This window comes from Notolabrus celidotus, chromosome 22 (assembly GCF_009762535.1).
Source record: "Notolabrus celidotus isolate fNotCel1 chromosome 22, fNotCel1.pri, whole genome shotgun sequence".
In the NCBI taxonomy this organism is placed as follows: Eukaryota; Metazoa; Chordata; class Actinopteri; order Labriformes; family Labridae; genus Notolabrus; species Notolabrus celidotus.
In genome coordinates, this window is record NC_048293.1 from 27755751 (window position 1) to 27773250 (window position 17500).

The 17500-nt window shown below is 43.3% G+C and overlaps 2 protein-coding genes across 3 annotated transcripts in view; both read right to left on the bottom strand.

Annotated features, from left to right (window-relative positions):
• map3k9 (mitogen-activated protein kinase kinase kinase 9) overlaps window positions 1–2779 on the bottom strand; it is an 11764-nt gene extending 8985 nt beyond the window's left edge. The window contains exon 1 of the mRNA XM_034675488.1: window positions 1996–2779. Within this exon, the coding sequence (XP_034531379.1) occupies window positions 1996–2383 (388 nt within the window). The 5' untranslated portion in view covers window positions 2384–2779. The remainder of the gene's footprint in view (window positions 1–1995) is intronic.
• A 5286-nt stretch (window positions 2780–8065) lies between these two features.
• Window positions 8066–17500, bottom strand: part of slc8a3 (solute carrier family 8 member 3) — a 178776-nt gene continuing 169341 nt past the window's right edge. For both annotated transcript variants that reach the window (XM_034675506.1, XM_034675505.1), the window contains 2 exons: window positions 12695–12964; window positions 8066–9374 (listed from right to left, as the gene is read on the bottom strand). In XM_034675506.1, the coding sequence (XP_034531397.1) occupies window positions 8998–9374; window positions 12695–12964 (647 nt within the window). In that variant the 3' untranslated portion in view covers window positions 8066–8997. The remainder of the gene's footprint in view (window positions 9375–12694; window positions 12965–17500) is intronic.

The window sequence follows — 17500 nt, forward strand, 5'->3', positions numbered from 1 at the left end:
GGCTTTAATCCTCACTGCAGCAGTTGATGGTTCAACTCCCTGCCATGACAGTTCACTGCATGTCATTCTCCACGCTCAGCTTTACTATCCAATAAAGGCAACATGGTCCAAAAGCATAGACTGTATAAAATATGGACGTAGTATCCGTGACGTCATCATCTGTTTCTGAAGCTCTGTTTTGAGGCCAGTCGGCGGCGGCAGCCATATTGCTGCTGTCGAGCGATTGTGACGTAAAGAGGCGGGGTTTCAGCCTCCTCGCCAACAGCTACAGTGTTCCCGCCTGTCAATCAAGTCAGCTGTGCCTCTCATTGGAAGACTAGTAATCTCAATATCTTTGAAATTGCTGTGTTAGAAAAAAATTCACCCTCCGATCGAGAAATGAGCCATCCAGACTCCACTCGTCTTTTGAACCAGGATGTAAACATGTTTATTTCTGCTGTAAAGATCGGCTTCTTTGAATTGGTGTGTATGTGGTTTCCTGTACTTCTGGAGCCAGCCTCAAGCGGATCCTCGATGAACTGCAGTTTTTAACACTTCCACATTGGACTCAGACTTTAGACCGGAGGTTGCCGCTTGTCCAAAAGTGGATAGCAGCATCCTGGTGACACACCTCTGAAGGGAGCATGCTGCTGAACTACAGCACATGATGTGGTCTCTTGCATGTTGCTCTCCGTGTCGCTCCACATAAGACGGTCTGAGAGAGAAGTATCTGACATCTGCAGACCTCCAGATTCAGCTCAAGTGAAGAGTAAGTTCTGGACTGAAAATCAGATAACGCTGAAACTTACAGACTTAACTTCATAATTTCTACACTGGACTTCCTTTCCTGTTTATCTGTCTTCTTCATGGATTCATTAGATTCCTGCACACACCCTCTGAAGGACATCACGCTGAGCTCAGGGTCGGTGCATCTGGAGCTTTTTTGGATTCACAGTTTTACTCTTCAGTGAGTCAGATCTTGGTAACACGGATCTGAAAACCAGGTCAGTCAGATGTGGGATGTTTCCACTAAGCCACCCTGCTGCCCCAAATACAGGATCTACTGAGGACCCCCCTCCTGCTTCCTCACGGAGGAGCATCTGTCTTTAAGTCAGACCGGGGTGTTCCGAGGAAAGAAGACCCCTTCCCTCTTCGAGTGAAGTGAAGACTCACCCGAGGATGGATCAGGAGTCTTTGTGTCTCTCGTGTTGAGGATTCCTAACAGTCTGTTAGGCAGACTGACCTTGATGAATATTTCAGGTGTGATGCTGCTGCTGTGCGAAAGTAGGCCAGCTGCTGCTGAGAGTGATGACAGGAACGCCAACAAAGGCAGCTGAGCCTGCATGGACCACCCAGAGACCCTCATCTATCACCCTGCTCATGCTACTGTACTGATATGAGATGTGTTCATATCTGTAAAGGTTAATGGGTTCTTCTGCTGCAGATCATGCATTTGCACAAAGACCACTAAGAAGCAGGACTGAGTTCTCTTTGTACCCTGCATGTAGCTGCACTTCATTCTGCTTACTGGATCCGTCTGAGGCCTCACAGGCTGCACATTCAGCTGCAGACGCTTTCTGTCTTTATCTTGCAAGCGCAGTTTACCTAATGAGCTGAAAGCATCAGAAGTCCATGCATGCCTTAGAGGACAGCAGGAAGGTGATTTAACATCTAATGATGAGGCTGCATGTTTGTGGAGGGGCTGCATGCACTCCTCTGCTGGAAGTCCTCCCTGCAGCACACTGTGTATTGTAATCTGAGTACAGAGGCGGGTGCATTACTGACCGCAGCTGGCTCTGTGTTTGACAGGCAGTGAGATGAGAAATGGTCCTGATGCTGAGAGGTTTCTGGGACCAGGACTGATTGTAGGCCAGTAGGAGGAGGGAGCAGAGCGCGTGCCATGACACAGCAGTCTGCTTGCGTGGCCTTCTGGACCAAACCAAACACAGGTCCTGGTCTGTGTTCCAGTGAGTCTGATATGATTAGCTCAGGTATGTAGCACAATGGGATACTCACGGTGCAGTGGAGGCACAGAGTACTGCTGCTCCGGGGTGTCCCGGATCTCCTCCGGTATGCCGTTCCTCACATAATTAGAGGGGAAGATGCCGACCCGGTCTGCTATCATGCCGGTCCACCAGCCCTCATCCCCGGACACCAGGGAGTCTTTGGACAGGACCTCCACCAGGTCCCCCCTCCGCAGGCTGAGCTCATCCTCTGCAGTCGCCTCATAGTCGAACACGGCGGTCCAGAATCCTGGTGCGCCGGCAGGGACCGGGTCCGACGCGGCGCTGCTGCCCCCCTCCGGGGTGGGCCAGCGGAACACATCTGCCTCTGCTTCTTCGGACGAGGGGACACAAACCTGAGGACTCAAACTGGTGTCCAAAGAGGGTTTGAAGACATCCATGGACGCGATCCATAGGGGCGACCTGGATCACTGCAGGCGCGTCCACCTGACTGGCGTCTCGCTGCGCCCTGCGTCCTGCGTCTGCACACACACTCACCGAAACACACACACGCACACACACACACACTCACCGACACACACACACTAAGTAGGGGCTAATCCCGCACACAAACACTGCGTGATGGTGGGAGCGCCATTCTGCTGCATCGCCTGCCTTCAGACCCCGCAGGCTGCCATCAAACACTCCTGCTGGATGTTTTTCTCGATCCTTCCCAATCATGGCAGGAAGCCTTCAGACGCAGAGCTCTTTAGTTTAAGCCAATTGAGCCAACGTGCGAATCATCCCCGGCTTCCTATTGGTGCGCAGACGCGTCAGCCACGTCTCTCCCTCCCTCTGCGTGAGCGTCAAACACCAACAAGGAGGCGTTTCCCTCTCCTGTGGGTCTCCTTTATTTGAGTCAGTGACCCCCTTCAAAAACCAAAAACAATACAAACATGGAGACAGGGAGGAATAAAATATCAACTCAAGTTAGATTCCATGTGTGCAGCTCCTAGAAATAAATAAAGATCATCCATGAGCCTATCCACTCTGACGTTTTTATGTTATTCTGCAGAGATGGGAAATAAAAACCTGTTTAGAAAAGACAGAAAAGAAAAGATGACTGCCTCTAGAAGCTGAATTTAAGGAGGAGAAGACAAAACAAGTACAATAAACTGAGTTATGTTTAAAGTGAGGCATGAAGACGAAATAGAATTCCACAATTTTTGAGTTTCTTCAATTTCATTTTCATTTTTTAAATTCTAGTTTGAGTTTTGTTTGATTATGTTAGACTTCTAAAAATATAAAACCTCAAAAATACAAGGTAAACATTCTTTAAAAATATACAAAGTGAAATTAAAAAAACTTACTCATTAACCTTACCTAACAAACGTGTGATATGATGCAGGATTAGGTCCACCTTTAGGAAGAAATCAAATTATATGTATTGATTAAAGTTGAAAATTTACGAGAGGGAAGTCATAATTGTAGTCTGGAATTTATTTAGTTATTTAATTTGTATTAATTAATTTGGATTTGTTGTTGATTTATTTTTGTATTCATTTACTTTAAATTAATTATTATTGTTGTATGTATTTATTTATTTATGTGTTACTATTATATATTTACACATATTACATAGTTGCTTAATTTTTTAAAATTATTTTGTTATTTATTTTTCATGTTTTCATTGAGGGAGCAATGCAATTCCACTCTACGTCCAATTTCTATTTTTTTTAATTTAATTTAATTTAATTTAATTCTAGTTTGAGTATGTAAGCCTTCTAAAATCTAAAGCCTCAAAAATACAAGGTAACATCCTTCAAAAATATACAAAGTGATATTCAAAAAATGTTAAATTCACCTCTACCAAACAAACATGTGATATGATGCAGTATTAGGTCCACCTTTACTGAGAAATAAACTACATTTATTGATTAAAGTTGCAAATTTACAAGAAGAAAGTCATAATTGTAGTCTGGAATTTATTTAGTTATTTAATTAATTACTTATTGATTTATTTTTGTTATTCATTTACTTATTTTAAACTATTTTTTTTTATTTAGTTGTAACTATTAGATAAATATATTAATTAGTTGCTTAATTTTCTTTAATTATTTAGTTATTTATTTTCATGTTTTCATTATGTAGTATGTAACCGGAAGTACCAAACCCTGCTGTTACACTCCGGTACAGTAGGTGGCGGTATGCTCCATTATAATTTAGCTTGCTGTCTGCCATTAAAGAGAGAGGAGAAGAAGAAAATTGTAGTTTTTGTGTGGAGCTTGTTGGAGTTTGAAGGGAATTCTGGGGAGGAGTGATGGGATGGGAGAATGGATGGATATCAGCTCTGAAATGATTCAGTTTAAATGTTAAATTTACCTGAAAATTAAGTTTTAGCTTCACTTTGCATTATTTCATGAGGTGCTAAAAATGTTAGTGTCTGTATTTTGTGAATAAGGTGCATTAACACAGTATTCTAAAAGTAAAAGCAGGTAGTTTTGATTGGTGGAGATAAATATAGTGACCTTAATGAACCAGAAGCATAAAAAAAGTAGATTTAAAAACACTCAGCTTTGAAAATTTTTATTTTGACATCTCATTGCAGGCCAGTTAAAAACATACCCATCCAGTTAAATGTGCCCCTCTTGATACACACACACACACACACACACACACACACACACACACCAAAAAACAGAAAGTGAAAAGAACAGTATTTTTCTCATCGATGAATCTCTCCTTCGTGTCTCATCATCAACCACGAGTCCAACCCTCGTGTGGTGATACTTCAGAAAAGGAAAACAAAAAGACTGGTGCCTTGAGAGGTGATGTGTAAAAAAGAAAAATCATCTTCTACAGAATTAAGACATGTTTTTTTTTTTTTGTTTTCTTTTAGACAGAATTTAGAGTCACGCCCCTTTCTTAAGGCTAACCACATCACCGCCTGCCGTGCACACGAGCCGGGCTTCAGCGTGGCGACATGCACGAACAAACACAGGCCGATGTTTTAAAATCAAAGTAAAGAAGAGGAAAGAACACAAGTAGCCTTTAAAGGCCAGATTAAACCAAGAACACTGGCAATTCCTTGACATCACAAATACCTGCAGGACTGAGAAACCCCCCCTCCCGCTGCAGGATTTAAAAAAAGAAAAGATGATAACTTTACCCCCCAGAATTAAACGAATAAAAACCTCACTCTCCCACCGGCACTGGCTCAGATGAAGCGACTGAAGAGAGATGAGATGTGAGAGTCGTGTCGACATGCTCCCCCGTCCCCCCACCCCGCCCACCCCCGTCCCCCTGGGACACCTCTAACTGTGTCTATGTAAACATACTCTGAAAATTATGTACAAAAACTGTGTGGGGTTTGTGTTGCCTCAGAGTGGGCCTCCATCTTTGTGCAGCAGTGGACCCATCGCTCTACTCCGAATGTATGTGTGTTTGTGTGTTTACACGTAGGAGATAGAGACAGAGTGGGGGGTGAGCAGGTGTGGTCCAGGGCCGGGAAAAGAGCATCCAGATCAGCCACGAGACGTATGTACAACACTGCTCACCACAAAGGAAGAACACTGAGGAAGAGGAGGAGGAAGAGGAGGAGATAGAAAAAAGGACAACCACAGGGACTGGAGATTGACATCCCCCTTGTGGACATACAGTGTCACTGCCACTTCTTTTTTTTTGTTTACATTTTGACTTTTATAGTTTTTTAAACACACGCTGCGTCCCGCCTCTTTGGTAATCTCGGGTCATTTTAAAATTAGCCAGATTTATTGACTGATCACTTACTGACGTACACTTTCTGCAGACTGCTGCTCTTGCTGGGAGTTTAAATGTTTTCTTCTCTGGATTAAAAACAAAGCACCAGTCGTGTGATTAAACAGCATTCAGTAATAACATCAGGCTACTTTCAGGTTTCAACCTGGAGCTGTTTGCTGCCTCGACGCCCACACCTGCAGCTTTACTGAAGAGTTTCCTTCCAACATAAGAGATTAAAATTTCTTCATGGATAATCATGCATTTACGCTCACCACACACAAATCTGCCACCGAACCGTCCTGTGATATCAAGAAAAGAAAGCTGCACCAATCTCTACGAACAGAAAGCTGCAGCAGATGTGTGTCTAACATGAGTCTGGTCCTGCTGGAGGTTTCTGCCTGTTAAAGGAAGTTTGTCCTTGCCACTGTAACTTGCTAAATGCTGCAAAGTGCTCTGCTCATGGTGGATTAAGATGACATCAGACTGAGTCCTGTCTGGAAGATGGGACTGGATCCTATCCGGTCTTGATGTTGGGTCTTTGTTAATGATAGGACATAGAGTACGGTCTAGACCTGGGGCCTCATGTTCAAAGGGAGCGTACGCACAAAAACGTGGCGTTGGTGTACGCTCTTTTTCACGGGGAAGTTCAGACGTATCAAGAGTGAAATGACCGTGGAAATGTGCCGAGCCTCACGCCAACTTCATGGCTGGCGTACGCATGTTTCTACAGCTGTTGATCCTTGCGCACAGATTCATACATCTGGATATTTTTGTGCATAAGATGTTTTCTGGATTTGAGCGTACGCCATGTTTCAGTACACCCTGGATACTGAGATCGTCCCAAAGTCTGACAATAAGGAAGAGGAGGAGACTCACATCCTTATTGTGGAAGGCTTTCTGCTCTACACCTTTGAGCCTTTGATCGACGTGTTGAACCAACGCTACTTTATTTCCATCCCGTACGAAGAATGCAAAAAGAGGAGGTGCTCAAGGAACTACTTGGTGCCAGACCCCCCCGGCCTGTTTGATGGTCATGTCTGGCCCATGTCTGGCCCATGTATTTGAAACACAAAAACATGTTTCAGTAGGAAATCCACGCAAGTCTTTGTAAATGAGGCCCCTGCTCTGTTTGGAGAGAGTCTTCAGATAACATTTGTTGGGATTTGGTGCCTTATAAATAAAGATAGAGCTGCGCAGGTGGACCACACTCACTCTGATGCCACCCGTGAACACCTTAAATACAGTCTGCAGTGGTTTAAAATCTGTTATAAAACATAAACATCTAACAAAGATGTTTTGTTGTATTAGGAACAATGCTTCGGGCTTGAAGAAGAAAGTCAAGTCTGGTTATTCTTCACCGTTCCTCCGAAAAACGCCGGTTGATTCAGAAGTATCAGAAACCGGCTGCTGCTCTCAGACGCTACAACAATGACCGCTGAGTTTTTAGACTAAACGCACCAAAAGATATTTAAAGGTGAAGTATGTACGTGTCTAATCCAACACCTTTTGGCACTTATTTGTTGCACTTAAGGGCCTTTACACTTGATGTAAGTAGGTGATAAAACGCCTGTGTAGGTCTTGGTCATCATTCAACAGACCCTGAAGTTGTGGTTACATGATTTGGGCGCTACATCAAATCATGGGACTTCTTTAAGGTTCTGATCAAGCGGCAACCTCCAGTCTAAAAATATGAGTCCAATGCGGAAGTGCTAAAAACTGCAGTTCATCAAGGATCTGCTTGAGGCTGGCTCTGGAAGTACCGGAGGTCACATCCACATGAATGGGAAAAAGCCGATCTTTACAGCAGAAATAAACATGTTGATGATGAGCAATCATCAAAACATTACTGCGTCCATTATTTATACACTCTATGGTTGTGATACTGTAATTGTGGTGCTCTCAGCTGGCTCTGCTGCCCCCTAGTGGCTGAAAATCAACTACTGGAGCTTTAAAGAACGTCTGAAACTGGAAGGAAACTTTTCAGGCGGTCGGTGTGGGCCGCTGCAGCAAAACGCCCCTCCCTCCACACACAGGCACTCTGCTCGGTCCTCTAACGTCGGCCTTTTTGCACATGTACGAGTAGAAGTCTCCATAAATAGAACTATACAGCAAAGTGCATGGAAGGAAGAGTAAAAAAATACCTCTGAATTGACCTCTGCAGCAACACGTTGTTTGTTTTTTTTTTTTTTTTTTCCAGTTTCTGATCCAAAAAGGTGAAAACTCGAGTGAGACCAAGATTATCAGTAAATAAATAAAATACAATGACATACTTTTACCTAGGCAAGATACAGAACTCTTAGAAATGTGAAGACATCTTCCAGTATATAGTTTGACCCCCCCTCCCCTCCCCTGCCCTCCCCTGCCCTCCCACTGAGCCACAGCGATCCTCTGTTAGAGCAGAAGGTGACCACATCTCAACAAATATTCAAAATATACAGAAAATATGGAAATATATTATATATAGATACGTATAGAGTACGGAAGTAATGTTCAGGGCAGTTTGACCGTGTTGACCGTGTCCGCCTCGTCCTCCTCGCCGGGTTGGATGACTCGTCTGCCAGTATGAACTGTCACTGTCACTCCTCCTCCTCCTCTTCCTCTTCCTCTTCTTCTTCTTCTTCTTCTTCTTCTTCCCTGTGATATCTGAGAACTCTGCAATGCTCCTTAGGAAACTATGCAAAAAAAATAAATACTATGAACTGTCCCAGTGTCACTCCACAACATATTCCCATATACGATATAATCTGTTGTTAAATCCTTAACGTACATCAAAAAATAGTTCTTTGTTCTTCTTTGTGTGTGTGAGAGAGAGAGTGTGTTGCTTGCTTTTTTTTTGGTTGATTTATTTTCATGTTTTTATCCCCAAAATATTTTTCTAAAAAAAGTCGTTCTCGTCAGATGTTGAGAAAAATATATACCTCTGATTAACTCAACTCTCTCCGGGTGTAAGACTGCGGTCTCTTCCAGTGGAACGCAGGACCCACCTTGGCGTCGGCGTCTCCTGGACTCGGTGGTGACCCAATCCCAACTGTAAGCACACTCGCACAGACTCAGGAGGGCGCTCTCCTGCAGCCTGTCGGCACTAGAGGGCAGGAAACACACCGCCAAGCGTCCTTACAGAAGGGGTTGAGGGAGGGAGAGAGAGAGGGAGAGAGGGAGAGGGAGGTGTCTGGGAGAAAACCCCTGGGTTTACCTCTCCTGTCCTTTCATACCAAACAAGACTGAACCAAATTCCACGGTGAGAATTCACTCTGTGACCTCTGAAGTTGTACTTTAAACCCCTGTGTGTGTTTGTCTCACTCTCTAGTAGTCCGCTTTAGAAGCCCTCTATATGACAGTAGGCCTCCAGACTGGAGAACAGGATGTAAAGGAACCAGAGGGAGAATAAGAAGGCTGACGTGGCCAGTCTGTGTCCCCGGGGCCCGCCCAGTTCTCCCCCGATGTGGGCCCGGCGCCGGTAAAGCAGCACCGAGATGGCCAGGAAGGCGAAGATGGTGAAGAGGGTGACGGAGAACGCCAGCGAGCCGGCTTCCACCACGAACGGCTTCCCCTTGGTGTGCCAGTAGATGGCCGCCACCGACCACGCCACGCCGATTCCCAGGAAGACGTTGACGGCGTTGCTGCCGGTCACGTTCCCGATTGAAGCGTCTGCGTAGGTGTCCTGGACCGCTGAGACCTTACTGGCAAACGTGTCTGTGGGGAGAGAAACATACACAGGTCACAAAACTATCTGTCTTCATATCATCCTCTATCTTTACTTTTGGGCTTTTGAGCCTTTAAGACAGGACAGCTGAAGAGGGACAGGATCTGTGGGGAGCAGAGAGTGGGGGAAGACATGCAGGACATGGTCACGGCGACCTCTGCGACAAGGCCTCTGTCAGTGGGGCACTTAGACCGCTAGGCCATCAGCGTCCCAGTATCTCCATCTTTACGCTGTGTCTGATTCTACCAGGGTCATACTGTATGTATCCTCACTGATGCTCGCTCTGTTCTGTACTCTGCAGTCTTTGCTGCTGCTCTCCCTGCCTTTGCTTTACTTGAAAGAGAGGGCAGGTGCTCTCCCCACCTCAGGATTTGGCATTCCACGTACGCACATGGAAGGGCAGGGAGCTCTCAGAGGAGCTGCTAGGTCATTTATATGATTTGTTTATGTGTTTACGAATGAGATGACGTCAACATGTTTACTGCAGACTGGCCAGCTTAATGTTAAATATAACGTACGTCTATATAATATTAAGTTCTGACAGATAAATGAGCAGCAGAGTCATTTTATTGTGATTCAAAGGTCGCACAGAAGTGAACACAAACTTCTAACCACAAAGGGAAGGCTGGAAATAATCTGTGCATAATATTTTGTGTCTTCTCTAAAATGAACGCAGTGCTGATTTATGAAAGCTGCACAGAAACCTTTGATGATAAATCCGCTGACAGTCGAGGTTTTGGTGACGTATCGTTCATGTCGGGTGGAAATGTCAGTTTGGAGGAAATAAGAATGTCAGCTGTGTCGATGACGGAGCGTGTCAGAAGTTACTTCTTACACTGAAGCATATAAGGACATTCTCTCAGACTGACTCAATAAAGACACAATATGCATCATATACAGGACTGGTTGGGGATGAAAGGGAAGGTTCCTGTATGCACAGGGCACAGGAGAAATAGTGGAGGGACATATGGTGGATACACAGATTTGAATATCGTCACCCTATTAAAATAATGGCCTCAGTCATTTTTTGTGGAAAATTAGTTTTTGGCCTAAATCATCTCTTGATGATTCTGGCCTCCTCTGGGGGGAAATCGCCTTAATCCTTAGTTGAAAGGATTCTGCTCTTTATGCCCTATAGGACAACGGCCTATGTCAAGAGTGTGACTTAGACCTTTTTATTTTTGTCCTAAGTCAAAATGTTTGATTCTTTAGGATAAAATGTCTGACTTGGGCAATTTAACAAGCTTTCATGATGGCAGCTGCTTCAAGAAGCAACAGAATCTGCAGAAGAAGAAGCTCTAAACATGATTCTTCAATCAAAGAGAGGAAGATCCAGGACCTTCAGTCCATGAAACATGTGACGCCCGTCGAGTGTCATCACTTCTTTGACAGTTTGCCACATAGTTAGATTCAGGGGATGAACTGAAGAGTCCTGGGATCGGTACAAAAACCCAGCAAAGAAGACCTGGACATGTGAGGAGAGGGACATGCCTTCCTTGGCGTTTGATTGACCTCACATTTGTTCAGTTTAGGTCAGGGGTGTCAAACATGCGGCCCGCGGGCCAAAACCGGCCCGCCAGAGGTTCCAATGCGGCCCGCGGAATAACTTTGCAAAATGAAAGGGTTACATAGAAGACATTAAGACTGCTATTTTTCAATTAAAGTAACTGCGATTTCAGATTTGTCCTCTCGGGGTCGCATTAATTTATATTGTTGACGGAGCGCACCTGAAAGGCACTTTTTTTCCTGGGACTTTTTTCTCAAAGTGAGGAAATAGATTAGGCTACTTGCTGTTTGCATAATCCGGTTCAGATTCATAAAGACTTTTTAGAGCACTATAAGATGATCCACTAAATAGTCAACTTTACCTTCTTCATTATTAGAATCTATCTTTTCTTTTGCAGTAAACATTACACTCGGTGTCAGGTGAGTGGGTAACCTGTGTGTTTGGTGTGTTGGCAGCAGGTTTCAGGGCTTAAAGAGTAAAATATTCGGCCCCACTATGAGACTCATCATGGCAGAAAATACAAGAGTTTTTGTAGAAAGATAGTTCATCAACTGTGAACATTTTCAGAATGTGCTTGTACTTTTTTGCACTAAAACAAAGGGAAAATTTAGAGTTGTCATTATTTATAGGTTGTTATGTTGTGATTTTACTGGTCCGGCCCACTTTAGATCAACTTGGGCTGTATGTGGCCCCTGAACTGACATGAGTTTGACACCCCTGGTTTAGGTTATTGAGTTATTTAGGTTTTGAGTTTGCTTTATGGAATTAAACGCACTATAACACTGGACCCCCAACACCCCCTCTACTCAGTCTTCACACTACTCCCCTCCGGTCGCAGGTACAGATCCCCTCACTGTAGGCGAGCCCGGTTTGGCAGAAGCTTCGTCCCATCGGCCATAGCACTGCTAAACAGAATGCCACTGTAATGTGTCCGGTGTGTTTATATGTGTCCGTGTGCATATTTGTGTCCAGTGTGTTCATATGTGTTCGGTGTGTTTTATATGTGCCCAGTGTGTGCATATGTGTCTGGTGTGTATATTTGTGGGATGCGGGGCACCATTGCTGTGAGGCTGGGTGGATGGTTATGGTTATTGTATTCATACATGTATTCCTGTACAGACGGTGGCAACAAATCTCCTTATTAAGGACAAATAAAGATCTATCTATCTATCTATCTATCTATCTATCTATCTATCTATCTATCTATCTATCTATCTATCTATCTATCTATCTATCTATCTATCTATCTATCTAAAGGACAGTTAATAGTCAGGTTTCAAAGAGTTGTCAAAACTGGATGTTGGAAATGGTTTAAGTTCAATAAAAAAACAGCAAAGAAGACCAGGAGAAGAGAGGAGAGGGACTGCCTCCTGATCAGTCTGATGTACCTGATGTTTGTTTAATTTAACTCAGGGTGACTTCAGTTTGGAGTTTGCACTATGGAATGAAAGGGCAGTTTAAGCCAGGTTTAAAAGTTAAGCCTAAGTCACTTTATTCTTTAATGTTACATAGTTGACACAGTGTTCTCTGTATGTCAACAGTCATCCACTGTCCAGGCCTTTTTGATTGAAATGATTCATAAATATCACATGCTCTGCATTTGGTAAGGTTTTTTGTGTTTTGTGTTTGGTGGTATGTAGCATCTTTGTATTTCATTTTTCTAATAATGTTTGGTTTTAAAAAAGAAAGAGGGAAACATCTCACAAGAGACCGTGTAACATTAAGGAGATTTAAAGGAGCCTGTCTCACTAAAAAGAGACTTTAGAAAAGACAGATCCTCCTGTTCCTCTGGGTCTCACTCACCTGGGACGGATGTACCGAGCGCCACGAAAACCACAGCGGTCACCGAGTCCTTCAGGCCGATGGTGCAGCCGAAGTGAGACGCCAGGTCACCGATGACGGCCGTGAGCAGGCCGATGATGGCGATGGAGACGACGAAGCAGGCCCAGCCGTTCATGTAGTCGGTGGGAGGGACGCAGGCGAACAGGACCTTCCAGAAGACGGTGAGGAAGTGCATGACGTAGTCGAAGCAGGACGGCAGCCGCTCTTCTCCCGTCTCGTCCTCCTCCTCGTCTACTGGGTGGAAGTGGGAGGAAGAGGGGAGGAAGAGGAGGGAGGGGAGGATTGAGAGAGAAAGTTTGATGTGGAGAGGTGGATATTAAAAGAAGAGGCGGAGAGGAAAAAGGTGAAAAAGCAGAAGCGAAAGTGACAGAGGGAGAATAAAAGTGAGACGGATGATGAAGAGGAAGTTTAAGGGAGCAGAGAGGGTAAAGAGAAGAGTAGGCGAGATAAAGAATCGATGAAGGAGATAAGGGATGACAGAGAGGGGGAGGAAGAGGACAAGACTCACTTAAAAAAGGCACATTGACTCATTTTTCAGAGTGAGACGTCTTATCTGTGCAGCCCGAGGTTATTGTTGAGGCTGTGCAGCTTTAAATGTGACACACATAAAGAGATGAAGAAGCACCACACGCCTGAATCCTCTTCAATTAATAAAGACACCAGCAGGGTTTGACTCTGATTAGGACGGTTTTAAACGTGCACATGCATTGATCTCTGCTGTTACTCTCAGGTTAAGGATGCACTTTCATGTTCCTCCCTGCGTTAATAATGCAGGCCTTAACCTGCTTTCTCAAACTCCTCCAAACTTTCATATTTAGGGTTTTTGTTTTAGGCTCGGCTCAGGAGAAAACAAGCCTCACGTTGTGTCCCAAATGCAAATGGTGGTGCAGGTTTTAAATATGGAGTGTGAACGCTGGAAGACAGACTAAATGAAAGCAGACAGTTTGCATACATACTTAAACAAAGGGGATCGGATTTGGTGAGAGCTGCTCCGGCAATGCTCTGTGCAGGGAGGATGGAGGAGCTGATCACGGTTTAAACAATACATACGATTTAAACTGAACAGTATCCTGTACTCTGTGCAATAACCGTGCCACCTCAACATCTTTGTATATATCGCCTTCATTCCCAGCGCTTCTGTACATAGCTCACTCTAACTATTCTGCACTTCTGTATATACTTTATTATTATTTTATTATATTCTATTTTTATTTGATCTTTATTTGATTTAATGTTTATTTTATTTTTATTTGATCTTTATTTTATTTTTATTTGATGTTTATTTTATTTAATGTTTATTTTATTTTTATTTGATCTTTATTTTATTTGATCTTTATTTTATTTGATCTTTATTTTATTTTTATTTGATGTTTATTCTATTTTTATTTGATCTTTATTTTATTTGATCTTTATTTTATTTGATCTTTTTTAAATTTGATCTTTTTTTTATTCTATTTTTATTTGATCTTTATTTTATTTGATCTTTATTTTATTTGATCTTTTTTTAATTTGATCTTTTTTTAATTCTATTTTTATTTGATCTTTATTTTATTTTATTTGTATTTTATTTTATTTTATTTTTATTTTTATTTTATTTTATTTGTATTTTATTTGTATTTTATTTTATTTGTATTTATATCTTATTTTATTCCTCCTATTAATATCTAACTTCCTTACGATCTGTTTACTAGAGCTCTGTATTGCCTGAATTTCCCCCCCGATTCTGATCCTGAATGTAGGGATGATTGAGCTCTAGAAATATGACTGTTACATGTTGATTTTGTCATACAAAAACCCTCTACCTTAGCCCCAGTTTTTAAAAACCACTTGTTTACCCCCTCTTCTACTGACCCTACTTTTCGGATATGGCACGACAGGGGTTTACGTAACATCAAAGACCTGTATAAGGAAGGAGTATTCACTGACTTCTCTGAGCTGTCGACCAGACTAAATCTCCCCGGCCCACACTTCTTCCAATTCCTTCAAATCAGACACTTTATTAAAACAAAGTATCCTCATTTTCCCAACCACCCACCTGGGTCCCCAATTGACTCCTTCCTCACCTTTGACCCCACTCAAAAACGCTCCATTTCTTTATTATACAGCGCCATCGACTCCTTTAACCCCGACCCCACAACCAAACTGAAACTGACATGGGAGCAGGAACTTGGCATTACTGTACCTGATGACCAATGGGAGCAAAGCCTCGCTCTTGTCCATTCAGCTTCACTGTGTGCCAGACACGGTCTCTTGCAGTGTAAGGTTATATTCAGAGCACACTACACAAATGCTCGACTGGCTAAAATCTACCAGGACACTGATGACACTTGTAACAGATGCAAGAATTCACCTGCTAATCACTCCCATATGTTCTGGTCCTGCCCACAACTACAAGGATTTTGGAGTCAAATTTTTGGTACACTGGGAACAGTGTTTCACACAGTCTTTCTCCCTGACCCACTCACTGTCCTATTTGGTGTCCCACCTTCTGGAGTGCCCAACCTCTCAGCGGCCCAACGGCATGTCTTAGCCTTTACAACCCTACTAGCTAGACGCCTCATCCTGTTCAGGTGGAAGCACACGCTCCCTCCTTCCCATAACAGCTGGCTCAGGGAGATCCTCAGTCATATCCAACTTGAGAAGATCCGATTCTCACTTGCAGGATCAAGGAACTCTTTTGACAAGACCTGGAAGCCCTTTACCGAATACCTAGACAAAACAACTGTTCATCCAGACGAAGCTTAGTTGCCCTAAATTCAGTATTTGGCCATCGCCATCCTGGTGTTTGGAGTCAGAAGTGACCACATTAAGACAGAAGAGTGGAGCTGGAGAGAAGTGACCGCTCAGGTTAGTCATACAGTAACTTCATGCTAGCTGGAGTAACTTCTTACTTTTATACTCCTAATCGGCTGTGCTCAATACTTGATTCTGATTGGTCAAAACCCCATAACAGTGATTCTCAACAACAAACGCAACGTCAAGGAAAACCTGATCACATGTCAAATCAAAGCCTGTAGAATGGAGTGTTCTGATTTATCAAAGCCACAACAAAATCGATGCTTGAAGCAACCGGATCACACCTTATATCAATCCAATCCACATAAAGTAGTCCGGCTCATCCCCCCTCTCCCTGTTGACACTGTGGTAAAAACCTTAGTGTGGTCACTTAAACCAGAAGAGGTTCAGAGCTTCATCTTCTCTTCATAAGGAGGAACTCAGGTTTCAGGATCTTCTGCATTAGCTTCATAAAGTCTTGATAACTTTAAGGTCACATTTTGAGTCATTAGAGTAACTCTGTGTTCTCTCAAAGCGAGCGTGAAGAACAAAGTCTCTCGCTGCGAGCTCCTCCGTCACCTCATCACGGCTAAATGAGAGCAGTCAGCCTCCTCAGGTGGAGGAGCGGGGCGTCCGCAGGAAGCTCAGCAGACAGCTGGGACGCCGTGGCGCTGATTCAAAGTGTCAGGCCATGTGAGCCGCCTGCGTGCTCTTCTCAGGGTGGGATCATGAAAAAGTAAAGAGCAGCGCTGGATTAAATATTTCAGCAGCAGAGTGAGGAAGCGAGGCCTTCACGGTGCTCTGTACACGCTGGTTGTGACGGCGGAGGACAGCAGCTCTGCGGGCGGCAGGCGGATCTGATGCTGCTGTGACCTGACATGATGGATGAGCTTCCTGCTTTACGGACATGAGATTATTACAGGACGTCAGGAGCGACGCTTTCTCTGAGAATTTATTAACGTCATGTTTTTAAGGCTCACACTGAAGACATGTTTAGGATGAAGATGAAGATATTCAATAAGGAGCCTGTTGGTCATGCAAACTTGACCAACAGGCTCTTTGCAGCAGCTTAACTCCTGCAAAGAATGCATCAATCTGAGAGTAAACAGCAGGTTTATAACACAGCTTCGGCATCTTAATCCAAGAACTGTCAAACCTACAAATACTGAAATTTACTGAGCAGAATTTAAACTATGAAGGTGTTACAGTCCAACTTTCAATGCAACTGGAAAGTCCAAATAAAGTACTTTTATTTACATTATTAAAAACAGATGTTGTGAGCAGGAACTCTTAAGTATTAGCTGATTCAGATTAAGCATCAGTCAAGGTTTTGATTTCATGTTATTCACAAAATCAGGTCCGGAGTCATTAACAAGTTTAAGACTGCACTTGCAGGGCAGGCAGCATGCTGCAGAGGGTGTGGGATGCAGAGAGTAAACCAGGACAGGATTGTTCAGAGATTGAAAATGACTGCAAGTAAATCAGAGAGAGCGTTGAACAAGTTTTAAAAATCAAGATGGATTTATGTTTTCAAGTCTTGTATCTGGGCAAGATGCCACCTTAACTTCTTGGCTTTTCCAGAGTGTACATGTTTAGAGTAACGCTGGTGGACAGCCAAAAAGCCATAACAAAGAAGTGGATATGTCAGGATTCACCTGCATTAGTAGAGTGGTTTAATGTCACGCATGAGATTTTTGTTATGGAAAAACTAACATTTACTCTGAGGCTCAAAAGTGATGTTTTTGATAAGTGTTGGAAAGGATGGATTGAGTTCATAAACCCACATAGAACAGATTTCAGGTGAAGCTCTACAGCTGTACTGTAACTCCCTTAGTTCCCTGCTTCACATGGACTGTTGTGTTTTCTTTGCTTATTGTATGTTTGTTTGTCATCTTTGTTTTCTGCTCACTTGAGAATGTGTTGTATAAATCTATCTTTAACTTAAATAAAAAGAAAACTGAAAAACAAAGACTGCACTTTGCAGACAACATC